Below are 27,793 nucleotides of genomic sequence, written 5' to 3' on the forward strand. Positions count from 1 at the left end.
GTGGATGGCAAGTATATGACGGATAGTGGGTGACGGGTATATGACGGATAGCAGGTTGTGACGAGCAAGTATTTCTTATCCAAGATACAAAACTTACTTAGTGTGACGAGTACATCCTCTATTCTCAGTCCCTCGTGTATAAGTTGATCTGGCTTAGGCCAAGACAGATATAAGCTGAAAAGAGAACTAGTCATGTACTTACAATTGTTGTGTCTATAGGTTTTCGGTTTCCAGCTATAGATGATAAACCTTTGGCCAATACATTCTTACCCCAACAAAGAAGAGTTACTCACCAATTTTTTTAACTACTTTTATTAGAAAAAAAAATTAACAATAAATTCGAAAAAACTTGACCAGTACATGTATATCAAATTTTCAGTTCAAAAAACCCATTCAAAGCCCATATTTTATGGATACTTTTTTTTAACCTATTAGGTTTGTATATAACTACAAGAAAATTCATGATTCGGAGTGCCCTACCTCAGCTCCCTACCATAAATCCAAGACTCAATCCAATTATACTTCGATAAATTAAATTCCATTTATCGAAGAATAAAATTATGTCTTTTTCGATGGAAAAATCCAGAAAACAAAAGCAAAAGCGGATGGTAAGTAGCCGATTATTCGTATTTGTGTTTGGTTTAGTCTTACATAATCGTATTATTTTGTATGAATGATCTTTAAATTTTGTGCTAATATATATGTTTAGATGGTAATTTTGTTATGCGAATATGCTTAGTTTACATTACGAATGAGTTTAATAATGGGCTCTAAGTTTAGTTTCATGTGGAAAAGCAGGGAATAGACAGTAATGGTGGTGATATTGATAGGTTGCCTGATGATGTAGTGATTAACATTCTGTCACACATGAGCATCAAGAGAGCTGCGAGGACTAGTGTCCTCGCACATAAATGGAGATATCTTTGGAGGTTTTCCCATGGGATTCTTCGATTTGATGGGAAACTAATGGGAAATGAAAAGTTCGAGTCGTGGGTGAATGGTGTGCTGGATCTTCATCAAGCTCCATATATTGAGGGCATGATCATTAGTTTTGAGATGACATCTACGTCTCCTGCAGCAGTTGAGAAATGGTTGAATTTTGCTGTGAGAAAGGAAGTTCAAAGGTTGGAATTGAATCTCTCATTTGGTGATATGTATAGACAAAAATTCCTAAGGATGTGTAGATATATATTCCCAACTCTTGATGAGTTAAGATCACATTCACATTCACATGCATTTTGCCGCCTGAGAAGCCTTAGATTGGCCCATGTTGAGATCACGGTCGATGTGGTTCATTATTTTCTAGCATCGTGTCCCGATCTTGAAGAGCTGCGCATACAGTTATCTTACAAGTTTTGGGGGCATCTCCGAGTTGTTGATCCACCAAGCTTGAGAGTTTTGGAGATAACCAGATGCCTCTTTGTCAAGAGTTTGGAGATATCTGCCGTGAGACTCGTCTCGTTAATATATGGAGGGCCCAAGAACAGCTTGCTGCTGAAAAAAGCTCCGAATCTTCGTGAATTATGTGTTAGAGGTGATGTGTGTTTGTTCTTTGTTCTCGAGCCCAAGAGCTATTCGGATCAGCTGGTGAAGCTTGTATTGGATTTTCGATTTCCGGTATGCTTCTTCGTTTATATACTCCCGGGCTTGAGTCGTATTCCTTTTCGGGCTGTCCCACTCGTTTCTTTTTTTGGCAAAAATTAGGCAATTTAAAGCGTATTCCTTTTCGGGCTGTCCCACTCGTTTGCTTTTTTGGCAAAAATTAGGCAGTTTAAAGCACTGATTTACAAAAAAAATTGAACCCCTTATTACCTTCTCTCTCCTATTTTATCACTTTTATACTACACGCTTAAACACTAATCTACAACTTCTTAATTCCCGTGTCCAAAAGAAACGCCTCAAGCTCGGCGGGACGGAGGGAGTACATGCTATGCTCATATATTTTCTGACCCTCTTTAACTTTTTCTCAGAGTGTATATAGAAGTTGGGTTGCTGCTCCTCCTGATTTGCCTCGATTATGCTCTCTCAAACGGCTGCAAGTGTATGCTCATACAACATGCTTTTCAACCCTTGACATTTTCACATCATTGATTGAGGCATCTCCACACTTATGCGAATTTAGGATTGAGGTGAATAAGCTTTTGTTGAATATATATTCATGCCATTGACTCGACTCATCTGATTGTGGTTTTTTGTGACAGCTGAGCTGCTCGGTAGATCTTCTTGAATTTGCTATTTATGTACTACACTCCAACTCTACTTGTACAATTTGGTTTATTTTTAGTATAAGAATTTGAGTAATCTGTTGGTCTTGATCATGGCAGTCAGGTAGGTATCCACTTCCTCATATAGAAGGATCCAAGGTTGGGAAATTCGTTCATAGAAATCTTAAGGTGGTTGAGGTGGGTGGCTACATTGGACTTGGTCACGCAGAAGAATTGCTGGTGGCATTGATTTCGAGTTGTCCATCACTTGAGAGGGTTGCGATTCATATTCCGACTGATTTCTATCATGATCCCGGCGTTTGGTGTACGATGAGCAAGTGCAGGCTGTGTAAATACGCCGTGCCTTATGCAACCTCACGCGAGGAAGCAAAAGGACGCGCCCAACGTTTCATAGCCAAGACGCGGAAGCAGAAGCCGAGTCTGCAGGAGTGGAAGCAGTGCCAGCGGGAGCGCCTTGAATTCATCGTCACATGAATTTTGAATCTGCCATTTTGATTCTTTGGAGCATTACTATATGAGTCAGGGGATTTTTTAGGACAATAACTTATGTTAATTTGGAAATTAGGACAAAAACTTTCGGACTTGTAAAAATAGGACACTAATTTTTTTTAGAGTAAAATAGGACACTAATTAATAAGCATTGTAAAAATAGGACATTTCTCGGTCGATAATTGGCCGAAAAATGTCCTGCGGATGCAACACTTATTAATTAGTGTCCTATTTTACTCTAAAAAAAAATTAGTGTCCTATTTTTACAAGTCTGAAAGTTATTGTCCTAATTTTCAAATCAATCTAAGTTACTGTCCTAAAAAACCCTCAAACTCTTACTACAGTCTCATACATTGTGTTTTAAATTATTGATGGATGCTTTATTCATTTCAAACTGGATACATCATTTTGTATTTCTACTTTTATAGCTTCTTAAAATATATAAGTAGTTGCTTTCTTTTTGTGTGAAATATGTGATCTATGGATTTTGGTTGTATAGATATAGGTACAAAATTAAAATTGGATAAAAGTGATTATATATAAGCACAATTATCACTACTAGAATTCATGTCATAGATGACACTAAATAGACGACATGCTTGAAAAATTGTTGTCTATAACTCAATAGACGACGCGGAATAGGTTGCACGTTGTCTATGAGCGAGAAATCAGACAACATGCATTAAAACACGTAGTCTAATAGGGGAATAGACGACATTTTGCTGGCTCGTCGTCTATAGTAGGCGGTCATAGACAACGCGCGCGAAAATTGTCGTATATTCTATAATAGACGACATCCTCCCCATGTCGTCTATTATTCAAGTTTTGAATCAGATATTTTTTCCTAAGTTTACCTCCACACCACTTTGACCTAGCCTCCTCCTTGCACCCGCTCCGCCCTAGCGCCGCTGCACCCCCTGAACCTCAACCTCCGCCTCCAGTCGAAGAAGACATTGGGAGCTCTATCTCCAGTCGCCGGCAGCCCTCGCCTCGCCGCGCCTACCCCACCGCGTCTCTCCTCCAGTCGAAGAAGACATTGGGAGCCCTAACTCCAGTCGCCTGCTCTCGTTCCGCCGTGCCTCCGCCCGATCTCGCCGCTCCTCCTGCACTCACCCGAAGCCCTCGCCACCTCCTCCGTTCGGCAGCAGCAGCCAATAGGTTTCTTCTTCTTTAGTTTTTGTTAATTTGTGTTTTATAATTTTCTGAATTTAATCCTTCTCCCTGCTGTCAAAATCAGTCTTGATTTTAATTTAATTCCAAATTGTGCGTCAATTGAATGGATTCAGCATCTTGTTCACTCAAATTTGTTTGTGCCTTTGGATTCCCGCCGCCTCCGCGTCCACCTCAGCCTCCGGGGCACCGCTTCAGTCATCACCACAGGCGGCATCCCTCACCCTGTTTCAGACTTCTCCACTCCGTCGCGCCCAGGCCGTCTCCGCCCGCGCCAACCTCCGCATCTCTACCACCATCGCTTTAGTGTCGCGGCGAATAGGCAGCGCCAGTCTGCGCCTCGACTACACCGCCCGTCGAGGGACTGCCTGACCGCCGACGCAGTCCAAGCTCTTGATTGATTGCACGAGACTGGCTAAGACTTGATCGGAGGTTGGTGACTTGGTCTGTTAAATTAATCTCTTTGTGTGTGTGTGTGCGAAATCGTTGTTGAATGTTGATAGTGAATTTGGACAATTTTTGTTGTTTTTCCTCTATATGGCTATTTAATACTTGAATTGTTTGCATATTTCATATTGCTTTCATATGAAATATGAAATGAAGAATTGAGGATTGATAATTCTTGGCAGATCAAGTGTTTGATAAAATGCATAAGTAGAACTGAGCTTGTCCTTGTTCAATGACTCAATTGGGTAATATACTTATGTGAAGAACTATTCTTGTTCTATACTATCTGTGTTATCACTGATTCGTTTTGGAAGATCAGTGACTTGTGTTTGTTTGGATGATTTTTTGTGTTTATTTTTTATTGTTGGGTTGGAAAATTACTAGACCGAGTTTATAGGGGCTTTCTGTGTCTTGTTATGAAATGCGTGTTTCATCCATTGTTTTTCTTGATTTTGTTGAGTAATGAAACTCTCAACCCTCCATTGATGTCGTCTATCACCTTATTAACTGTTCCAGTTTCTGTCAATTGTCTCTTTCTGGATGCAGTTGAAAGAATATCCTGTGGAGGCTTGCAGTTTGCACCTCTCAGTTCTTGACCTGTCAAATAATTCACTGTCTGGTTTGCCTTCTGAGATTGGTAAGGTTTTGTAGATATTTTGCATCCCTTTTTTGTTGTGCCTTGCAAATGTTGGTAGCATCTTTATCTTGTCCGTGGATCTGTCTGAGTAGGACATCTGCTACTGCTTGTTACTATGAAATATCTTCACGAGATACCTATTTCCTTGGGAGAGTTAGAAAACTACAGAGTCCAGCTCAAACCCTGATGACTGATTTAATCTTTTCCAGCTAGTCTAGAATTATATTATGCTGTGTTGTTTATCCCTCCACTTTCATGTTGGATGCTGTCTTTCGAGGTGGGTTGTGAAAGCCCTTTTATTCAATTTTGGAAGAAAAGTGAGGAAGTTTCGATGATGAAGCGGCACTCAATGTTGTGAGGATGCATATGCTGCTAATAGTAATTCCTGACACTTAAACATTCTGAAATTAAGTTGAGTTATTAGTGATTTAACAGAATGTGTGATGTGATTTCTTATTTTATCCTGCATCTACCCCCAGCTTAGCTGAAACTCATACTGTACTTTTGATTCAAAAGTAGTTTTACAAGTTTTGTTGGGAATTGTGTAAATATCTTTCATAGTTTCAGATCCATTTATACACGCTTACGTGCATATGATGAGCTAACATGATCTATGGTGTCAAATCTAGGCTTGATGATAACACTGCGGAAACTTTTACTCGCTGGTAACCCATTGAGAACACTTCGGAGGTCAGAATCGCTTCTGTTCTGATTTAGTCCTATTGGTTTAGGTTTTGACTAAAGAACTTATTCTCATTCAGCTCACTGGTAAATGGACCTACAACTGCTCTGTTGAAGTATCTTCGAAGTAGACTCCCAAAAGATGAAGGTGAAGTTGGTTCATGGTTGTTGTTGAGGCCAAATGTTATTTGCATGAGTAGAACTATACAAACGGACACCCACAAAAACAGTTAACTTTTTCCGTGTACATTATAGATTTTCTAGCTGAATACAGAGATACAGATCCACAAATTTCGAATGATTTCCAACTTGAAATGCTGGATTATGCCTCTTGTATTTCCTATTAACCTGCTGCAACCTGGCCTATTTATGTCTAAATATTTATATCATTTTTGTATGCAGAGTCTGCAGCACCCTCAGCTGTGAAACAGGACCCTTTTGCTCTAGCTGCTCAGTCATCTCTGACTTCAAAGGTAATCTCCATACTCCATAGTATAGGTAATGATATCCCAAGTTGATATTTAGTGTTGTCATGCACAAGCATCAGAACATAGTTAATGTGCTGCTGGCCCTTCTAAAATTGTGATTCTGGTAATTGAAATAATCTAAAAGGTTTTTGTAATATAGTAGTATCTCTTTAAGTGGAAATTTTGTAATATGTTAATACTTGATATTTTTCTTTAGGGGTAATTTTCTGTAACTTGAAAACCTCTGTACAATGTGTGAACCTCTATATGATTTTTTTGCCTTCTTAATATCAGTTTCAAGGGCATAAAGTTGACCACCTGTTATGTGAAATAACTTAAAGAAAATTCCTAAAATTGAAGCATAAGAAAGCTTAGATAATATGCTATGATTTTGCAAGATTGATTTCATTCATTAATTTTGCCATTTGAGTAATGTCAGGTTGATTTGCTATTGGAAAGTGGAGAATATTTCTTAAGTGATCAAACGAATCAAGCAAAGAAGTGGCAGGAGAAGCAAGTGAAACAAGCAGCTAAAGTGACTGAAACCAAAAGGAAACGAGAAGAGGCATTTTTATGATCAACAATATTTTATTGGATTTGATGTAGGATGTTAATTTGTATGATGAATACTTTTTCAATGTAGGATGATAAAGAATATTTGAAATTAATGAATGACCTTTTTATTATTCGTGTATATATTTTAAATTATTTATTATGAATTTTTGGATTTAATAAAATATTTATTTGAAAAAATAGGAAATTTAAGTATAATTGCAAAATTAAAATAAAAATTTAAAAAATTCAACGAATAGACGACGTACGCATGCGCGTTGTCTATCAGCTAATAGACAACAAGCGCATGCACGTTGTCGATTAGGTAATAGACGACGAGCATATGCATGTTGTCTATTAGCTGATAGACAACATGCGCATGGGTAATAGACGACGCGCTTACGCATGTTGTCTATTAGCTGATAGACAACGGGCATGCGCATGTTGTCTATTAGCGCCCTCAAATAGACTACACCTACATAGATGACATGCGATTTTCAAATAGATGACACGCTTCGCATGTTGTCTATTAGCATTTTTCTTGTAGTGTATCCATATTTTTTATATTATAAATGACTCATTTGGTACGAATAATTACAGTGAATAATATATACTGACACGTACCGTAATATCACATTGGAAGGTGGTATATATAATATAAATCATACTATTAATTAACTTTATATATATTACATACCAAACAACATACTACATTTTATAAATATTTTACTACGTTCTACCAAATGTATATTAATATAATATAAAAAAACATATCAGTCAAATATATCACATCTTATAAACATACATACAATGCATATACAAAGGTAGAATACTAGAATATGTGATACACCAATTGGAATAAGGGAAGTGAGAGTTGTTATAACTTGTAATTGAAGAAGTTGGATATAGTATTTAGTGTGGGTTGATTAATTGATATGGAAGTGGGACCATGCAAATTTTATTTATCATAGTTTTTTTTAAATTTATTTATCATAGTTGATTTAGTTAATAGTGTTCAGTTCTGGTAGGTAGTGGCATTTGCTATAAAGCTGATCACTATATACTTTCTGCAATTCATTGTTGCTTCTTCAATTTCATTTTCATCTCTGTACATTAATAATAGTAATAAATAAAGACTTTGTATTAGTATGTTTGAGATGAACCTTCAATCGATCATGTGAAGAGAAATTTCATATTTTATGCGTTTGTGTTTAGTAATATTCTTCTATTTTGTTAAAAAAAACAAAAATACTTTTTATATACTCCCTCCGTCCCACGAAGCATGACCCAGTTTTCTTTTTAGTTTGTCTCACGAAGCTTAACTTGTTTCTAAAAATGGCAAAAAATTTACCTTTTATTCACTTTTTTCACCTACCACACTTAACACACAAAATACTAATTTCTTAATTTCCGTGCCGAAAAGAACTGGGTCATGCTTCATGGGACGGAGGGAGTATTATCTATCAGCATTTCTATGTATTCTTTTTTATATGCTACAACATTGTTTTTTTTTTATGATATTTTTTTTTGTGTGTATTTGATCATGTATGGGATATTTTATCAAAATTTAGATACTAGTCCCATAAGCCCAATTATTATAAGTTTAATCACTCGGTTTTAAATACTTGGGCTGCATCGGCCCAATAGTGAAGTTTCTCTTAGGCCATCCACAGCGCATGGATCGAAGGGGGGATCGACCCGAGTCTTGGGGAGGGGGGTTGCACTGGAGACGCAGCCTGATGCGAGGCCGTGTCGAAGCTGCGATCCGGGGCGAGCGGCGGTGGTGTATGGCGCGTCCTTCGGACGCGCCCAATTAAATAAAAACAAATCCGAAATTCATTATTTAAATTCAAAAAAATCCGAAATTCATTATTTAAAAATTCAAAATTCATTATTTAATTAAGTTTTTAATTTTATTTTAATTATTGTAATGTTTAATTTTATTTTTTAATAAAATTGGGAATTCGGAATTGAACTTCATATATTTCTTTTTTTTATAGAGAGATTGAACTTCATATATTTCACATGCAAAAGTGATGATGGCCTAGATTCTCAATTCTAATTAAATACTATTGTTTTGTTTTATTTTATTAATTTTATTCTTATCTCATATATTTAGAAAAAACTAATTCATGTCTATCGAATGAAAACCCTTATTTAAAATGAGAATGAAGAATTGTTCTTAGTCCTTCGACCGTGATCACGATTTACGATTTATACATCATTTTAAATATGATAATTTTATACGCTCAATTCGATATTTGTATATTTTCTCAATAAATCCAATTCTTATAGAAGAAAGGAAAGTTCGAGTCTAATAATTTATCATGCGACACTAGGACCATTATAGCATTAACTCTACAACTTACATCAATCAATTATATATAAGTGGCCAAAAAGATTCAAACCATACCTTTTTTTTTCAAATACTTTTGAGAGATTTCACACTATATATTTATTGAGTCATTACCTAGTTTTTTCTATTTTCTGTCTTGTAGCGCTCGGAATTTCTTATTACCGATTTATTATTTTTCTCATTATTACAGAAATTTATCGGAAATTCCCATATCTTTGCCTTGAAGGGTCCGAAAATCAATCTTCATTATTTGAATATTCATACATCATTTTTTGAGTCAGAGGATGTTTTAGGACATTAACTTAGATTGATTTGAAAATTAGGACAATAACTTTCGGATTTGTAAAAATAGGACACTAATTATTTTTTAGAGTAAAATAGGACACTAATTAATAAGCGTCGTAAAAATAGGACATTTCTCAGCCAATAATTGGCTAAAAAATGTCCTGCGGATGCAACACTTATTAATTAGTGTCCTGTTTTACTCTAAAAAAAAATTAGTGTCCTATTTTTACAAGTTCGAAAGTTATTGTCCTAATTTCTAAATCAATCTAAGTTACTGTCCTAAAAAACCCTCGAACTCTCATTTTTTTATTTATTTAAGTGTGGTGATATATGTTTATATTTTACTTGTATATATTTTTTGTTGTGCCCATAACACTTCATATACGAAAATATTGATCCTTATTTAATATTGTCGGATACTTTAAAATAAAATCAAACAGTACAATGGTTTTTCTCACTCCTTTTGTGAGGATTTTTTTCGTCAATTGTGTAATGCAGTAATTAATTAGGCTTATGGATTAAAAAAATAAAATGCATGCATGGCGTAATTTTGAAAATAATAATTAGGGATAGGATTATGTAAAATATACAACGTTCAAATAATTAAAGTTATTTTTGAAGCTTTTCATTATAAATTGCAACTTAATTAATTAATGTGACGAGTTACACTTTAGCGACAATAATTAGGGCGAGTCAATTTCAAGTCTCACATAGAATTTTGTCACATTTATTAATAAATCTAACAAAAAAAGTTCCTATACTGTGAAGCATTGGAAATTTGGTGGAAATTTTCCAAAATTATTGACAAAGAAATATGTCTTCTAGATCTTAACCGACTTTCACATCAATATTCAATTTTTTCTTTTTTTCTTTTTTGAGGGAACGAGAGAAATATTATATTCTATTTATTCTATTATAATAGTAAAGCACATATGACATATCACCATTTCTTTGTTTATTTCTTGTATCGACCTTTTGGTACCATTCATATATTAATATTAGTCCAAAATCTTTTCTTTGTCGATAGCAGAAAGTAATTGTTTATTCATGGCCGAAAAACTATTTATTAGCTTTTAATTAGTTCTAATGATCAATTCATCAGATTGATTATTTTATTTTTAGTGTATACAATCATCCTTGGTTTTTAACTTTCAAATAATAGTAATTTTATAATGAAAGTTAAATGTATAATTACTATATATAGCCAATTGTGCAATACAGGGGCATAAAACTGCATATATTAAATATAAAAATTGTGTAATACTTATACCAATATATAGTCTAATTAATTAAGTGCACTTATATAGTAGTTCAAACGTAAATTAAATGAGAATTAACAAACAATACCAGAATCTTACACAAAAAATGTGACAGAAAATTTGGGACACCAGAAATAGTAGAAAAACAAAACTTTATTGCTTCAAGAATTAATAAGTAAACTAAAGATAAGAGTTAATTTAATTAGCAACAACATCAACTTAATTAAACATAGGCCCTATATAGCATATATGCTCATCTCTAATTAATTATCCAAATTCCAAACATATATATAATTAACATGTTTCTTTTTCTTTTTTTCTTCGTTTTTTTTTGTTTGGTTAATGAGATGTTACAATTTGTTAAAAGAAAAAGAAAGCCCACACCTGAAATTAGGCAGCGGCACACCAATTCGAATGTCTTGCTTGTTATATTTCATTTTATTTTAATTATCAGTACACGTCAATTTCATTATATACTTTCTTTGACCCAATTTTTTTTAGAATGTCCCAAAATTTTAGTGAAATTTTATAATTGGAATTTCAGTAAGAAAATTATATTATTAAAATAACTTTATTTAATGTACATGAAAACGAAACGTGTGGAGCAATAAAAAGAAGTGCAAAATTGAACAATTGCACATAAATTATGTTTTTCAAATTATTAAGAACATTAAATGTAATTTATCAATATGCGTGAAAATTGAAAATAGTAAAATTTTGTGGGATGCAGACTTCAATATGCAGAAATATATCATTAACAAAGTATGAAAATTTTAGCATGTATAATAACTCTTATATTTATCTATATGTATGAAACCCAAAACCAAACTTCAAATAATAGGGAATGAGATTCAGCGTACAATAAACCATAAAAACATTCTTTTATAATTGTTAACAAATTTGATTTTTAAATTCTAACAGCTTGTATTACTATCAATCTGGTTCATTAATTTAATTAGATGTTGTTGCCTAATGGTCATTTTTATTAATTTAAAACTCTTCCAAAATACTAAATTTTATTTCGGAAGTTTTAATTATATTCGAATCCTTAAATTCTTCATTTGTAATCTCCACGAAATTTCTTAACTAGGCCTCATGCATATTTCCATTTCCTTCGATTTTCTTCATGAATCATTTTTTAAAAATAATACCCCGTACTTCCACAATATCGTTTCCACTTTTGTCATTTTGATCCGTTCACGATATCGTTTCCACTTCCATTTACAGCAGTAGGTCTATAAATTTCTACTCACAATAATAGTGGGACCCAAACTCCACTTACAATAATATCATTATTATCAACTTATATCCACAAATTTCTTAAAAGTTACCGTCCACAGAGTGAATTTTTAAAATTTGTGTCGTGCACAAAGTGAAAATGATATCGTAGACGGAGGGAGTAAAAAAAAAAAGTTTAGGTTCCAATGGGTAGCATACTTTTTCTTTAATATGAGGACTAATAATGGTTCCGGGATAGAATAGTTGATTCGTAAAGTCTTTTTAAAACACAAAAAAAAATAAAAAAATTATACAATAGAAAAAAGAAAAAGAAAAATAGCGTTTGTGATGACATACTTTCTGTCTAGGAACCTTCCTACTCATTTCCACGTCATGCACTATATTTACAAAATAAATACACACATCCTCCGCCGCATTCCTCCACCCTCCTCCGCCATGTACCGCCGCCTCCAAGAATCCGTGACGCGGGGCGACGTCCCGGCCCTGCGGGAGCTCATCCAGCTCGACGAGAAGTCAGTCGAACACGCAACCTTCGGGCCCCACAACAACACCATACTGCACGTGGCGGCCATGTTCGGCCACGCGGACTACGCGGCCGAGGTGGTCGGGGCGTGGCCGGAGATGGCCGCCGCAGAGAATGCGGAGCTGGAGACGCCGCTGCACCACGCGTGCAGACAGGGCCACCTCGAGATCGCTAAGCTGCTGCTGGAAATCGATCCCTGGGCGGCGTACAAGGTGAACTCGAGAAACGAGAGCGCCTTCTACGCCGCCTGCGAGCGGGGCCGGGTTCTCGTCGTGAGGCATCTCGCGGCGAGCTTCCCCGGCCTGCTCATGCTGGATATGGATATGGAGGCTACTTCTCTTCATGTTGCTGCTTCCTCTGGAAATATAGGTCCTTTCTTCTTTTCTTTTCTCTCTCTCTTTTATTATTATTATTTTTTTTTATGGGAGAGGGAAAATACGCTCGTTTAGCTTCATAAATTTGACTTGGCGACATTTTTTAGCTCAAACTTCAATAAATGTAATATTTGAGATATAAAATAAGAATCAATTTCCGTCCTTAGATCATCAAGATTTACGATTGATTCATCATCATGTTGGATGAATTCATGGTCCTGAGTTCAAATCCCAAAGGTAGTCAAAATCTATTTTTCGCAATTCATACCTTTATACAGCGAATTCATACATATTCTACATAAAATTCATACATTTTTCCTAGTTCTTATTTCTTATTTTAAGAGGTGCTCTCACCGTAGTCTTTCCTATTTGAGCATTATAAATTGATTTGGTGATAATTTTCGATATCTAATGGTCAAGCGTGGCATCTCTAACATTATAAATTTAATAACATGAAAAATTGAGATGTTTTGTATAATTAAAACGACGTACGTCATCCTTTTCTATATATAATTTTTTTTGAGGGACCTTTTCTATATATAATTCTTCTTATTGTTTAAGAGACAATATCTAATTCTAGATTTTTTTCATATAACAAAAGGGAATTTTATTCATGTATATAAAAATATAAAAATAATAACCATTTTAACTTTACTATGACTTTATATGCTTTCATAATTTATATAAATTCTTCGTGCAATTAAAATTCGCGAAACATTGTAAATAATACTATTACACGATTTTTTGTGTGAGATGGTCAAATTTTTCGTGTAAAAATATTAAAGTAAAAATGATCGTTCATATTTTTATCTATATAGCTATAATTTTCTATTATTATATGCAATTGGTTATCATAGAGGTACCACCTCTTATTTTATATACACACACATAAATTGGTGCTGTTTGATCACATGTAATTAAATTTATACGAGTAGAAATATCACATGTAAAATCTGACTATCGATTTGACTTTCCAACATTGGAAATTCTTAATGGATTAAATTGTCACTAAATCAATTTATGAGGCCTGAATAATGTATTAATTGAAATTCGGAATACTATTGTTAGTAAGTCAATTTATTGTGGTAAACGAGTGCAACACCCCTCGCCCCCTTTGTATGATTTGCTCAAATTTGTGTGGTTTGAGGTTGCAAGAATTTTTTGTTTCTTGATATTAAATTAAGTGTAGTTGAGATATGGATAAGAAGAAATTAGTTATGTGTCCTAATCATTGGGAAATTTCGTGTACCACAATGATGTAAAGAATGATTGATGGCTTTAAGATACAATGAGACTTAATGATAAGTCAACTAGAATCATATTAACAAAAAAATAAAATAAAAGGGTAAATTGCAAAATAAGGTACGAACTTTAACTCATTTTTCATTTTCAACACTACTTTGAAATCTTTGTAAATAAATACATACTCCCTCCGTCCCACCATTTTAGTCCCCTCCCACTTTTCACACATATTAAGAAAATGCATTTAATTTTTATATTTTTATCTTTTATACCCTTATTTATTATTTTCACACATCCTTTTCACATTTAAGTGAAACATTAAATAAGGTTAATTTAGTAAAAACAATATTTTTATATAGTATTAATTAGAAAAGTGGACTATCTTTTTGGGACATCTCAAAATGGAATAAGGGACTAAAATGGTGGGACGGAGGGAGTATTCTTTTTAATATTTGCAATTAAGACTTCGACTTAAATTTCAGACAGTCAGAATGATGACATGTCATCTCGTTTCCACTTTCCCAAATACTAAAATGACGTCGCTTCTCTCACGTGGAGAAAATGATATCGTTTTATTTCAGTCCACGCTGGCAACGAGCTGCCATATCGTCAATCAGGCTGCCTTAAATTTAAGTCGAAATCCCAATTGCAAAAACTAAAAAGAATATGTATTTATTTGCAAAAATTTAAAAGTGGTGTTAGAAATTGAAAAATGAGTCAAAGTTCATGCCTTATTACCCCAAAAAAAAAAAAAAAAAAAAACAAACAGTGTTGTTTGTATGGATGAACTGAGTGTTTCTGATATGCTGCATTTTGGTGTATGGTGGTTGCAGAGATAGTGAAGGAGATAGTGAAGCAACGGCCCGATTTCGCGTGGAGGAAGAACCACCATGGCTGCACCCCACTGCACCTAGCCTGCAGCAAGGGCCACCTAGAGATAACAAGGGAGCTTGTGAAGCTGGACTCTGATCTCTGCTTGATCCCAGACGGCGGGGGGCGGACCCCGCTCCACTGCGCGGCCATCAAGGGCCGGATTAACATAATAGACGAGATCCTCTCCCTCAGCCTCGACCTCTTCGAGGCCACCACCAACAATGGGGAGACTGCCCTGCACTTGGCTGTCAAGAACAATCAGTATGAGGTGGTGAAGTACTTAACCGAGTCCCTCAACATCACCAAGCTTCTCAACATGCAGGAAAATGATGGGAACACTGCCTTGCACTTGGCCACTGCTGGGAAACTAACTGCTGTGAGTAGTAATCTTGATCATTTTGTGGTTGTGGGGTGTGTCAAGGTTGAATCTTTTTGCTGTTTTTGGATGGTTGTGTGTCTGCTTAAAATTGGGATTGGGGTGAATTTGGTGGGAAACTAACTGGTGTGAGTGGTAATCTTGATGAATCTTTGGTCATTTTGTGGTTGTGTGGTGTGTCAAGATTGAATCTTTTTGCTGTTTTTGGATGGTTGTGTGTCTGCTTAAAATTGGGATTGGGGTGAATTTGCTGGGAAACTAAATGCTGTGAGTGGTGATCTTGATGGATCTTTGGTCATTTTGTGATTTTGGGGTGTCTCAAGATTGAATCTTTTTGTTGTTTTTAGATGGTTATATAAAATTGGGATTGAGGTGAATTTGCTGGGAAACTAAATGCTGTGAGTGTAATCTTGATGAATTTTGATCATTTTGTGGTTGTGGGGTGTGCCAAGATTGAATCTTTTTGTTGTTTTTAGATGGTTATATAAAATTGGGACTCAGGTGAATTTGCTGGAAAACTAAATGCTGTGAGTAGGAATCTTGATGAATCTTGATCATTTTGTGGTTGTGGGGTATCTCAAAATTGAATCTTTTTGTTGTTTTTAGATGCTGCTTAAAATTGGGATTGAGATGACTTTCTGGGAAACTAACTGCTGTGAGTAGTAATCTTGATGAATCTTTGGCCATTTTGAGGTTGTGGGATGTCTCAAAATTGAATCTTTTGTTTCTAGATGATTGAATATTAGTAAAATTGGGATCGAGGTGAAATGCTTGAGTGAAAACTAACTGATGTGAGTAATCTTGGAATCTTTATCATTATTTTGTAGTTATGGGTGCTTCTTAAACTTGAATCTTTTTGTTGTTTTTAGATGGTTATATATCTGCTTAAAATTTGGATAGAGGTGAGTTGATTGAATTAAAACCAACTGCTGTGAGTAAATCTTGATGAATCTTGATCATTCGAGGTTATGGGATGTCTCAAAATTGAATCTTTTTCTCATTTTCAGATGGTGATATACCTGCTCAAAATTGGGATTGAGGTGAATTGCTTGAATGGAAAGGGATACACAGCTCTAGATGTGGTTGAATCCGATGCAAGCAACTCAGGTGCTCTGCTCATTGTGCCTGCATTGCTCGAAGCAGGAGCCAAGAGGTGCGACCAGCTCTCTCCTGGCCTAGCAGACATCCCACATTTAGCCGAGCCGGGTTCCAGAAGGTTCGGTGAGGCTAGCCGTATGCGGTCTCCGCTGCCGCCGTGGCCCAACGCCGGCCGAACCCCCCGCAACCGCGGCTGCAAGAACCGCCACCGGGCCAGCAAGCTCGAGCTGCAGAACGAGGGGCTGAGGAACGCGAGGAAGACCGTGACCATCGTTGCCGTGCTGATCGCAACCGTCACGTTTGCAGCCGGGATCAACCCGCCCGGCGGGTTCAGCCAGGGGACCGGGAAGGCCCTGAGGGGGGACCGGGCCGCGTTCAAGGCGTTCATGGTGTGCAACATCGCCGCGCTGTTCCTGTCCGTCGGGGTCGTGAACGTGCTCGTGAGCATCATCCCGATCACGAGGCGGACGATGATGAGGCTCATGAGCGCGACGCACAAGGTGATGTGGCTGTCGACGCTGTTCATGACCGCGGCCTACATAGCCGCCGTGTGGACCATCATGCCCGAGGACCGGGGGGCGCGTTGGGTGTCCGTGGAGCTCGTGGTGTTCGGGGGCGGGTGCTCGGCCGTGGTCTTCTCCGGGCTCGCGTGGCTGCTGGTAAGGCATTGGCGCAACAAGTATCTGTGGAGGAAGGCCAAGATCAAGAGGATCAAGGAGGAGAGCCCCCACAGCAGTGTTAGCCGTGTTGATGAGCTGAAGATCATGAGGAGGAGCCATGATAATAGTAGTACTAATTCGGATGTTGATAGCTCGGATCATGGCTATCACCTCTACTAGATTATGACACACAAGTTTGCTTGATTTAGATTGAGATAACACGAAGAAAGTAGCGTTGGTCGTAAATGAACAGATCTACTCGCAAGTTATTCGAGACCCGGCTCAAAAAAAGGCATGTTCGGAGCTCGATTCGGTAATAAACGAGCCGAGCTCGAGACTGACAGCACTCGGCTGGTTGAGCTCGCGAACTAGTTCGGGTTCGATTGTTCGCCGATATGCTCGCGAGCCTGTTCACGTATCGTTAGTGCACAAACCTTAAACTCGTCGAGCTCGAGCTCAAGTAACATATTAGTTAAGAAGCTTTTCCTAAATTTTTAATGAGTTCGAGCTCGAACATCATATATATGATCATCTAACGAGGTGAGCTCAAGCTCGAATTCGACATTATCGAGTATCACATGAGCCGAGCTCGAGCTCGATCAACAAGATAAAAGCTCAAATCGAACTCGAACCTAGCTCGAACACTCAAATATTTAAATGAGCCGAGCTCGAACCTGCTAGTATACGGCTCGACTCGGCTCATTTACACTATTGGTTGGAGCCTAATGTCTAGATACAGTATTGTGCCAACAATTTGAAATAAAATCAAGAATGAAAACTAGCAAATCTGGTTTCTTGAAGGATGAATTCAGACATCTAGCTTAGGTTGTGTAGCATTTAGTTCTAATGATCAATTCAGATTGATTATTTTATTTTATTTTTAGTGTACACAATTTGGTGTTTAACTTTCAAATAACAGTAATTATATAATGAATGTTGAATATATAATTACTAAGGAACATAGAACTGCATATATTATATAGTATCAAACATAAATTAAATGAGAATTAACAAACATACCAGAATCCTACACACAAAAATGTGACAAAAAATTCGTGACACCAAACGTAGTAATTCAAAATACCATCTTTCTTTCTAATTCGGATGTTGATGGCTCAGATCATGGCTATCATCTCCACTAGATTTTGACACACAAATTTGCTTCATTTAGATTGTGTATATAACACCAAGGAAGTAATGTTGGTTGAAGGCCTAATGTCTAGATGTGTAGTTACAGTTTTTTTGCCAACAATTTGTAATAGAATCAGCAATGGAAAATACCAAATCTTGTTTCTTGAAGGATGCATTCAGACATCCGGCTTAGGTTGCGCGGCGTTCGAGCTCTTTTCTTGGCCGGAAAACCACTGAATGGTTCTTCTAGCTATAGGTAGCCACAGCCTTCTAACTAGGGCTGAGCAAAACCAAACCGGAACCGCCAAACCGAACCGAACCGAACCAAACCGGGCGGTTTGGTTCGGTTTATGTAGAGAAAACGGTTCGGTTTGGTTTGAAAAATTTCAAACCGCCAGAAAACGGTTCGGGTTCGGTTTGAGAAAAACGGTTTGGTTTATAAACCGAACCCGCCCGATTTAAATATAATTAATAAATATTTATTTTTAAATATTTAATTAATAAATATTAAAAAATTAAATTTAGAATTTTACACTTTACATTAAATTCAAAAGTACATAAGATTTTTATTCTGTGCTTGTTCTTTAATTTTTACAAACTCTTGATTGTAGAAGTAAATGGATTTATCTAGATGTGGTAATTTTTGCTTATTCATAGTACTTTAATTTTTGCTTATAGCTTTAAAAAAAAAAAAAAAAAAACGGTTTTGGCCAAACCGAACCGAACCGAACCGAAAATTTACGGTTCGGTTTGGTTCAATTTTGACCAGTCAAACGGTTTGGTTTGGTTCGAAATTTTTTAGGCGGTTTGGGTTTCGGGTTGGGTATTTCGGTTCGGTTTCAACCCAACCCGCCCGAATGCTCACCCCTACTTCTAACCTTTTCAAAATCTTCAACACTATATGCCTCATCAAAGCCACCAAATGAAGAAGACATCATTAGCTATCTTTGCGATAGAAATTTGGGATATGAATACCTTTTAGAAATAACATAGAACTATGAAATAGCTTACTTGAATCTCATTGAGAAAATCGATGTTTGATTTTTTGCAACTCTGCATGTGCTTGTTTCATGTTGATTCTATCCCCTGGAGAGTCGGCAGAGCATTTTAGAGCCAATTCAAGTATGGATGATACACACTGCATATTCTTGTCAATCATTTCTTCCTCCAAATTCATGACTAAGTTGGCATCTATCACTTCATCTGGGACCTCCGAAAGTGAGAGTTCTACCCATCTCTTTAAGCTCACATCTCCGCAAAACATATCACCACTAGGCCTTTTTCTCGTAAAAGTTTCCATCAACATCACCCCGTAGCTATACACATCACACCTTGTTGAAACTAGCCCTTCCAAGCCATACTCTGGAACAACAAAAATCATGATGTATGCAGTAAGGAAGACACAATTAATTGATTGAAAGTGAAGTGCAATCAGTATATTTAGAGAAACTTCACCTGGAGCGATGTAACCCAATGTTGCTAGCGTGTTGGTTAACACAAAGCTATCTCCATCGCATAACAACTTTGCTATCCCAAAGTCGCTTACATGGGCAACCATGTCTTCATCTAACAGCACATTACTAGGCTTCAAGTCGTTGTGGACAATGGGCATTGAATAACCGTGGTGAAGATACTCCAAAGCAGATGCAACATCAATCATTATATTCAATCTCTCCATCATATTCAAGCAATAGTTGTGGGAATATAACCATTTTTCAAGGTTTCCCTTTGGCATATATTCAAGTACTAATGCCTTGAACTCTTCATTGGAGCAACTGCTTATGACGCTTGTCAGATTCCTGTGTCGAATGCTACGTAGTATCTCACATTCGACATCGAATATTCTTGAAATACCTTCTAGCTGCATATTAAACACCTTGACAACGATATCCTTCCCATTGTTAAGAATTCCTTTATAAACAGAGCAAGAACTCCCAGTGCCAAGTAAATTACTTTCATCGAATCTTTCCGTTGCTTGCAGCAGTTCATAATAAGAGATTCTTTCCGGCACAATGAATATCAACTCATCAACCTCTCTATTCGTCTTATCTTTCCTTTTGTTTCTGACAATTATAAAGGCCAAACAAACAACTGAAATGAGAGCCACAACCCCAAAAACAATAAATGAAGCTCGTTCCGCCTTCTTTCTCTTTGATCTGTGATTAGAAATTGAAGAGCAAATTTGGACATGGAACTTGGGGATTCCACACAATGCCTCATTACCCTTAAAAGAATCCATAGTGAAGTTTCTAAAAGAACCTCTATTAGGAATTTCTCCGCTTAAACTATTGAAAGAGACATTAAAGTAGTCGAGGTGTTGAAGTGCTTCTAAAGACTTTGGAATTGAACCAGAGAGGTTGTTGTACGACAAGTCGAGATTTGCCAAATTGATCATGCTTCCCATAGACACTGGAATAGGACCTTCTAGTCTATTATTTGCCAATGACAAATTAATCAAATTCTGCAACTTCCCGATAGTGCTAGGAATCGACTTTGACAACTGATTCATCGATAGGTTTATATATATTGCTGCTCCTAAGTTACTGATCTCTTGTGGTAAGGATCCATTCAATGAATTTGAGGACAAGTCTAGAGAGTTCAAATCTTTTAGGCCCCATAAGCTTGATGGTATGCTTAAATTCAAAATGTTGGAGTCTAGAAGAAGATGTCTTAAAGAAGAGACATTTCCAAGACATTTAGGAATTGGGCCTGAAAATTGATTCTTGCTCATATCTAAAGTATTGAGGCTGAATAGATCACATATAGCATGTGATATTGAGCCTCCCAACATGTTATGAGACAGATCTAATCCTTGAAGTTCATGCATTTGGCTTATAGTTAGTGGAATATTACCAGATAACTCATTGCCAAGCAAAGCCAATGTCATCAAATTGCTTAAATTGCCAATTTCAACAGGAATGCTGCCACTGAATTTGCAGTTGTTGGCAATGAATATTCGAAGTGAGGAAGATAAGTTTCCGACAGAAGCTGGAATGACACCATTTAGAGGATTATCACCAATTGACAAAATAGTTAGAGACTTGCAATTTGTCAATGAAGTAATGAAGGAAGAAGATGGTGCCTGGGTAAGATTGTTGCTATTCAGTTGAAGAAGTTGGAGATGCCTTAGGTTGCCGAGATGAGTAGGTATATAACCACTGAATTTGTTTTCAGAAAGTGAGAGAATTGTGAGTTGAGAACAGTTAGAGATGGAGTTGGGTATTGCTCCACTCATAGAATTTCCACTAAGATACAATCCTTCAAGAAAGGGAGAGGCATGGCATAAATGGGTTGGAAGAACCCCTGACAGAGCATTGCCGACAAGTGAAAGAATCCGAAGAGTTGAAATGTTAAAGAGCTCAGGTGGAATCGAACCACTCAAGCTGTTCATCTGTAGTTGTAATGACTCCAAATGGTAAAGTTGGCCAAATTCAGTGGGAATAAGCCCTGCAAAACATGAGATTTGAAAAACACATATTGTAGCTAAACAGACAATTACTCTGTTGTACCTGTAAAATGGTTTTCCGAGAGGTCTAACCCTGTTAGCATGGTAATATTCCCGACATCCCCTGAAAGGTTCCCCGTGAATTTGTTACGCCATAGTGCTAAGGTTTGCAAAGAAGACATATTCATGAAAATATTGAAATCAATTGAGCCCCCAATCTGATTGATTTCAGCACCAAAAGTAACCAGACTCTGAATATGGCCAATCTCATGCGGTAGTATTCCTGACAAAAAAAGTGTCGTGAGACTAATAAAATCTCATTTACACTAATTTATGTGATAAGAACTTGAACCATACCATTCAAATTGTTACCACCAAGAGCTAAATACTGAAGAGATGTTAAGTAGCCGATTTCTGAAGGTATCTCCCCACTAAAAGAGTTGTAAGAGAGGCTCAACACCTCAAGCCCTGAACATTGGGATAGATTTGAGGGAATCGTGCCACTCAGCTGATTGTAAGAAAGACGAATATCAGCAAGAAATGGAAGATTATGGCACATGTCTGTTGGAAGACTTCCACTCAGTTCATTGTGTCCCAATCCTATAGCTACAAGGGTCGAGATGTTGAATATGGCTGATGGTATAGCACCGGATAGACGATTGAATCGAACAGATAGAGTTTGTAGACTTTGAAGTCTCCCAAACTCTTTTGGAATTTCTCCACTTAGAGAATTGAAAGATAAGTCAAGAAATTGTAGGTTTGTGAGGTTTGAGAGCGATTTTGGGATGGAACCTATGAAGCTGTTGTTGCTTAAAGACAAGTGCTCTAATTTTGGTAACTGACCCAACATCGGAGGGATGTCTCCGGTGAAGTTGTTGAGTCGGAAAGATATGAACTTCAAACGGCGAAGGAGAGACAGCTCTTGAGGCAAATCTCCATGGAAAAGGTTGTTGGAGAGGTCGAGGGAGACGAGGAAGGAGAGGTGTCCGAGCTGCGGTGGAATGGTGGCGGAGAGAGCCATGTTGGAGAGATTCAAGGCAGCTACTCTGTGGTGGCGGAAGCTGCAAGTGACGCCAATCCAGCTGCAGACGGAGGTGGAGTTGGTCCAATTAGTTGCAAGTAAAAGAGATGTATGTTTGAGTGAAATAAGGGCAGTTTGATCAGTTGCAAGGCTCAAAGGTTGTTTGGATTCAGAAGAAAGCATTGGGAAGGTTATGGTGATTAGGAATGCATACTGCAAAATGCAATAAAGCTTTTTCTCCATGGCTGCAAATTATGATGAGTCCCTAATAACTGCAAGCTATATACACAAATATTGCAAGACTTGAGAGTCTTGTGTTAGAACCGGGTACACGATCAAGATATTACAAAATAAAATTTTGAGATAATACAACTCAAAATAATTGAAAAATATTACAACGAAATAATTTGAGAAATTACAACTCAAATAAATGTATACAACTGAAATATACTGTATAAATAAATTATACGTATAAACTAAGTCGAGTCGAGATGAATCTCTTCCCGCAAGAAGATTATCGCCCCGGTAGTGCTCTTCGGTTAAGGCGTATCTTCCCCAAAGGTAAAACGACTTCGTCTCGTCGGATGTAGCACCACAATCCGGCGAGCTCCGGCGAACTGAATAGGATCAAGAACTGAGCTAGAGGTTGAGGTGGAATGCAGAATTTGATGTGAGTTGTGAGTTCTCAGAGTCGTTAGTTCTGAGTTGTGAGTTCTAAGTTGTGAGTTATGAGTTCACAACACACCCGTATTTATAGGTGTTAAACCTAGTGTGAACGGCCGGTGTGAACGGAACGTCAGTCAATTCCGGCGGGTTTGGTAGGTGGCCGCAATCGTTGAACGCGGTAGGTGGCCGCAATCGTTGAACTCGGTAGGTGGCCGCAATCGTTGAACGCGGTAGGTGGCCGCAATCGTTGAACGCAGAAGTTGAAACTGATTTTCCCTCTTCAACATCCAAACTTTGACATACAATATCTCACTCACCGGAAATCGGTTTTGAGACTTCAAGTATATCACGTTGATCTACTCGAGATGTAGATTAACATCCAATCATTATTTTAATTAAATAATAAATATTTAATTAAATAAAAATTTTCAGATATGGCATAAAACCATATTTCCAACAATCCCCCACATGAGTGAGAAATCAGTATACGAAAGTATGCAGACACTTAGCTCAGTCCTCTTAAGATACAACATTGCATTTGGAAAGGTAGCTTGTGGCTTTGAACCTGCCATAGTCAATATTATCGAGTATACCGGCGGCCTAGTGGATTGTGTTCCTTGAACTAGTCCTCCTCGGTGTATACTGAGTCAACAATATTGACACAATATTGCTTCAATCCTTATTCGTTCTCACGTTTGTGTCCATTACAGGCCTTGGAACACCTCTTTGGATTCATAAGTGTTCAATCGAAGCGGCCCCACTTCACACTTACATAGGTGACTCTTAACTCAAGTATCCTGCTATACTTGTCCTCTTCGAGGAGTTCTAGAGTCATTAAAAGTCAAAGACTTAACCTCACCACGTGCAGGTTTCGGAACACTCACTGTTCTACAAGGAATAGGCAATTCGAGTGTTCAACACACGGATTTTCATAGCTTAGTTGTCCCATTGAACCAAGTTCTTGGGATCCTCCAGTCATCATGGTTGGGTTGCCACTATGATTATCCTTAATTTGTGGACTTCAAACCCATTCCCCCTAACAGTTTATACATCTGATCTCGATGGATACTTTTTGTCAAAGGATCCGCTATGTTATCAATTGATCTTATATAATCAATTGTGATAACTCCACTAGTGACCAGATGTCTCACGGTATTATGACGTCGACGAATATGTCTCGACTTACCGTTATACAAATGATTTTGTGCTCGTCCGATAGCAGCTTGACTATCACAATGAATTATCACGGACGACACAGGTTTCGACCAACATGGAATATCCTCGAGGAAATTTTTAAGCCACTCGGCTTCTTCACCAGCTTTATCCAAAGCTATGAATTTTGATTCCATGGTCGATCTAGCAATACATGTTTGCTTCTTGGATTTCCAAGACACAGCACCCCCCCCCACAGTGAATACATAACCGCTCGTTGAAAACGAGTCTTTGGCATCAGATATCCAATTTGCATCACAGTACCCTTCAAGTACAGAGGGTTCCCTAGTATAATGAATCGCATAGTTTTGAGTATATTTCAAATATCTCAAAACCCTTTCAAGAGCTTTCCAATGTTCATTACTAGGGTTAGCTGTAAAGCTGCCCAACTTGTTGACCGAGCATGCTATATCGGGACGAGTGCAATTTGTTAGATACAACAAGCTCCCAATAATCTTCGCATATTCTATCGCGTCAACAGGTTCTCCCTTGTGTACACTCAAATGCACACTAGGTTCCCATGGTGTCTTAGCTATTGGCTTGTCAAAAGCGTTGAATTTCTTTAACACTTTCTCAACGTAGTGAGATTGTGTTATAGTAATACCATCAGGTCTTCTTAGAATTTTAATTCCAAGGATAACATCAGCTAAGCCCATATCTTTCATGCTAAAATTTTTACTTAGCATGCCTTTGGTTTCTTGAATCACTCGGGAATTACTTCCCATGATGAGCATGTCATCTACATAAAGACAAACAATAACATATCCGTTATTAGAATTCTTAATGTAGACACATTTATCGCACTCATTGATTCTGAATTCATTTGACAACATTACACTGTCAAATTTTAAATGCCATTGAAGCGGTGCTTGCTTCAACCCATATAAAGACCTTTGAAGTTTGCATACTTTGTGCTCTTGCCCAGGTACTACAAACCCTTCAGGTTGCTTCATATATATTTCATCTTCCAACTCGCCATACAAGAATGCAGTTTTCACATCCATTTGGTGAATCTCGAGATTGTGCAAGGCAGCAATAGCGAGAAGCATCCGAATAGATGTTAGTCTGGTCACAGGTGAATAGGTATCGAAGAAATCGTACCCTTCTTTCTGCCTGAAACCTTGAACGACAAGTCGGGCTTTGTACTTATCTATAGTACCATCAGATTTGTACTTCTTCTTTAGGATCCATTTGCATCCTAAAGCTTTACTTCCAGGTGGTAGATCCACTAACACCCAAGTATGATTCTGCATAATGGAATCAATCTCAATATCGATGGCTTCTTTCCAGAGAGCTGCATCTGAGCCAGACATAGCTTCTTTAATCGTCACCGGTTCGCCATCTAGCATCAAGACAACATAATCCGGTCCATAGACATTAGCTTTTCTAACTCGTTCCCCACGTCTCGGTTCTACATCCATAGGTTTAGACCTTGGTCTTTTCCTATTAGGTGGTACATGATTAGAACCCGTGGCATCATCTACTTGAGTAGAATTACTAGCTACTTCCATAGGTTTAGAACCTGTAGCATCACCATCAACTCCATCATTAGAGTTCGATGTACTTTTATCCTTGTTAGGATAGATATTTTCAAAGAATATAGCATTCCTTGATTCTATCGTTGTCCCAACATGTATATCAGGTATCTCCGATCTGTGCACTATAAAACGATAGGCACTGCTATTAAGTGCATGACCAATGAAGATACAATCCACCGTTTTAGGTCCTATTGTAACTTGCTTTGGTAAAGGCACTTCTACCTTGGCTAAACACCCCCACACTTTGAGGTATTTATACGAAGGTTTCCTTCCTTTCCATAGCTCATAGGGAGTTACATCTTTCCCTTTGAGTGGAATCTTGTTCAAGATATAGTTGGCCGTTAAGACAGCTTCCCCCCACATGTTCTGGGGTAATCCTGAACTAATCAACAAGGCATTCATCATCTCCTTAAGAGTTCGATTCTTGCGTTCAGCAACGCCATTAGATTGTGGTGAATAAGGAGCCGTCGTTTGATGGATTATACCACTTTCGTTGCATAATTCAGCAAACGGAGCTACATATTCTCCACCTCTATCACTTCGAACCATCTTAATTCGACATCCAAGTTGATTCTCGGCTTCATTTTTGAAGTTTCTAAAAGCTTCAATAGCCTCATCTTTACTTTTCAATAAGTAAAGGTAACAATACTTTATGCAATCGTCTATAAAGGTGATAAAGTACTTCTTGCCACCCCTAGTTTGCACGAACTTTAAATCACAAACATCGGTGTGAATAAGTTCCAATGGTTGAGTGCTCCTTTCTACCGATTTAAACGGTAACTTAGCCATTTTGGCTTCAACACAAACTTCACATTTTACTTGTGAGTTGTATTCATCAACTTTTAGTAAATTCATTTTTACTAATCTCTTTATAGCATTTAGATTAACATGTCCAAGTCTACAATGCCATAAATCTGAACACTCAATCAAGTAAGCAGAAGAGGTTGATGCATCTTTATTGATTTTAGCCTTGGCAGGCTTACAAGCTCTTACACCAAGTTTGAAAAGTCCTTCGGAGGCATAGCCTTTCCCTAGGAACTTTCCCCACTTGCGTATTACAACATAGTCGGATTTGAAAAACAATTCAAAATCCTTATTCGTAAGCCTAAAGCCCGAAATTAAATTCTTTCGGACAGTTGGAACGTGTAATACGTCTTTTAATGTGATCTCCACGCCCGACGTGAGTTGAAGAATCACATCTCCCATGCCAAGGACTTTGGATGTCCGCTCGCTAGCCTCCATTATCGTTTTGTTTTCCACTTCTTTGTAGTTGTGGAACAACTCACGATTTATGCATATATGGACGGTAGCGCCGGTGTCCACGAACCAAGCGTTCGGGTTGTCCACATGATTCACCTCGGAGATCATGGCAGCAAAGTCATCGTGGTTCCAATCGTCGAAGTCCTTTTCGACGTTGTTCACGTTGCCATTTGCTTTCTTCCGCTTTGGCTTGCGGCAATCCTTAGCCATGTGACCTTTTTTGTCACAATTATAACATACACCATCAAACTTTGATGGTTGATGTCCGCCTTGCTTCCCTTTACCCTTATTATTAGGGTTAGGGCGACCACGTTTGTTGAAGGGACCGCCTTTCTCGGTGAGATTGGCCTTTGCCTCCATTGGAGCTTTTCCCTTTTGATCACGACTTCTCACGTGATCCTCCATTTGAAGCTTGGATATTAATATCGGCACGGACATCTCCGAGCGCTCATGCTTCAAAAGGTTTTGAAATTTCCTCCAACTAGGAGGTAATTTCTCTATGATGATTGCAACGAGCAATGCATCCGCCAAGGGCATCCCTTCGGCTTGAACCTCATGTGAAAGATTT

At 37.6% G+C, this 27,793-nt stretch overlaps 6 protein-coding genes across 10 annotated transcripts in view; 4 read left to right on the forward strand and 2 right to left on the reverse strand.

Moving 5' to 3' along the window:
* LOC131015234 (probable glycosyltransferase At3g07620) overlaps positions 1-27,793 on the forward strand; it is a 1,181,237-nt gene that overhangs the window by 1,129,390 nt on the left and 24,054 nt on the right. The gene's annotated exons all lie outside the window — the stretch shown is intronic.
* On the forward strand, positions 573-2,816 carry LOC131019140 (F-box/LRR-repeat protein At3g03360-like). The gene is made up of 6 exons (XM_057947825.1): positions 573-608; positions 710-712; positions 799-1,617; positions 1,971-2,129; positions 2,202-2,240; positions 2,325-2,816. Exons 1-6 carry the CDS (start codon positions 573-575, stop codon positions 2,697-2,699), a joined length of 1,431 nt encoding a protein of 476 aa, XP_057803808.1. The 3' UTR covers positions 2,700-2,816.
* On the forward strand, positions 3,312-6,802 carry LOC131015308 (plant intracellular Ras-group-related LRR protein 6-like). 4 transcript variants are annotated; one of them, XM_057943666.1, is made up of 7 exons: positions 3,312-3,872; positions 4,001-4,316; positions 4,878-5,346; positions 5,598-5,658; positions 5,730-5,797; positions 6,052-6,122; positions 6,556-6,802. In XM_057943666.1, exons 4-7 carry the CDS (start codon positions 5,603-5,605, stop codon positions 6,691-6,693), a joined length of 333 nt encoding a protein of 110 aa, XP_057799649.1. In that variant the 5' UTR covers positions 3,312-3,872; positions 4,001-4,316; positions 4,878-5,346; positions 5,598-5,602; the 3' UTR covers positions 6,694-6,802. The 4 variants fall into 4 exon arrangements, with proteins under 4 accessions (XP_057799649.1, XP_057799650.1, XP_057799648.1 ...); XM_057943667.1 differs by having other exon boundaries at positions 4,063-4,316; XM_057943665.1 differs by having other exon boundaries at positions 3,513-3,872; positions 4,063-4,316; positions 4,878-4,968.
* LOC131015241 (ankyrin repeat-containing protein At5g02620-like) lies at positions 12,040-17,222 on the forward strand. Its single transcript, XM_057943545.1, has 3 exons — positions 12,040-12,699; positions 14,780-15,195; positions 16,203-17,222. The coding sequence occupies exons 1-3, from the start codon at positions 12,135-12,137 to the stop codon at positions 17,130-17,132; spliced, it is 1,911 nt and encodes a 636-aa protein (XP_057799528.1). The 5' UTR covers positions 12,040-12,134; the 3' UTR covers positions 17,133-17,222.
* Positions 17,960-22,808, reverse strand: LOC131015229 (receptor kinase-like protein Xa21). 2 transcript variants are annotated; one of them, XM_057943526.1, is made up of 4 exons: positions 21,886-22,808; positions 19,095-21,811; positions 18,954-18,980; positions 17,960-18,350 (listed from the first exon to the last, which is right to left on the reverse strand). In XM_057943526.1, exon 2 carries the CDS (start codon positions 21,472-21,474, stop codon positions 19,102-19,104), a length of 2,373 nt encoding a protein of 790 aa, XP_057799509.1. In that variant the 5' UTR covers positions 21,475-21,811; positions 21,886-22,808; the 3' UTR covers positions 17,960-18,350; positions 18,954-18,980; positions 19,095-19,101. The 2 variants fall into 2 exon arrangements, with proteins under 2 accessions (XP_057799509.1, XP_057799510.1); XM_057943527.1 differs by having other exon boundaries at positions 18,954-18,988.
* On the reverse strand, positions 21,579-22,378 carry LOC131019141 (receptor-like protein 33). The gene is made up of 2 exons (XM_057947826.1): positions 21,886-22,378; positions 21,579-21,811 (listed from the first exon to the last, which is right to left on the reverse strand). Exons 1-2 carry the CDS (start codon positions 22,376-22,378, stop codon positions 21,579-21,581), a joined length of 726 nt encoding a protein of 241 aa, XP_057803809.1.

The sequence above is a fragment of the Salvia miltiorrhiza genome, chromosome 3, assembly GCF_028751815.1.
Source record: "Salvia miltiorrhiza cultivar Shanhuang (shh) chromosome 3, IMPLAD_Smil_shh, whole genome shotgun sequence".
Lineage (NCBI taxonomy): Eukaryota > Viridiplantae > Streptophyta > Magnoliopsida > Lamiales > Lamiaceae > Salvia > Salvia miltiorrhiza.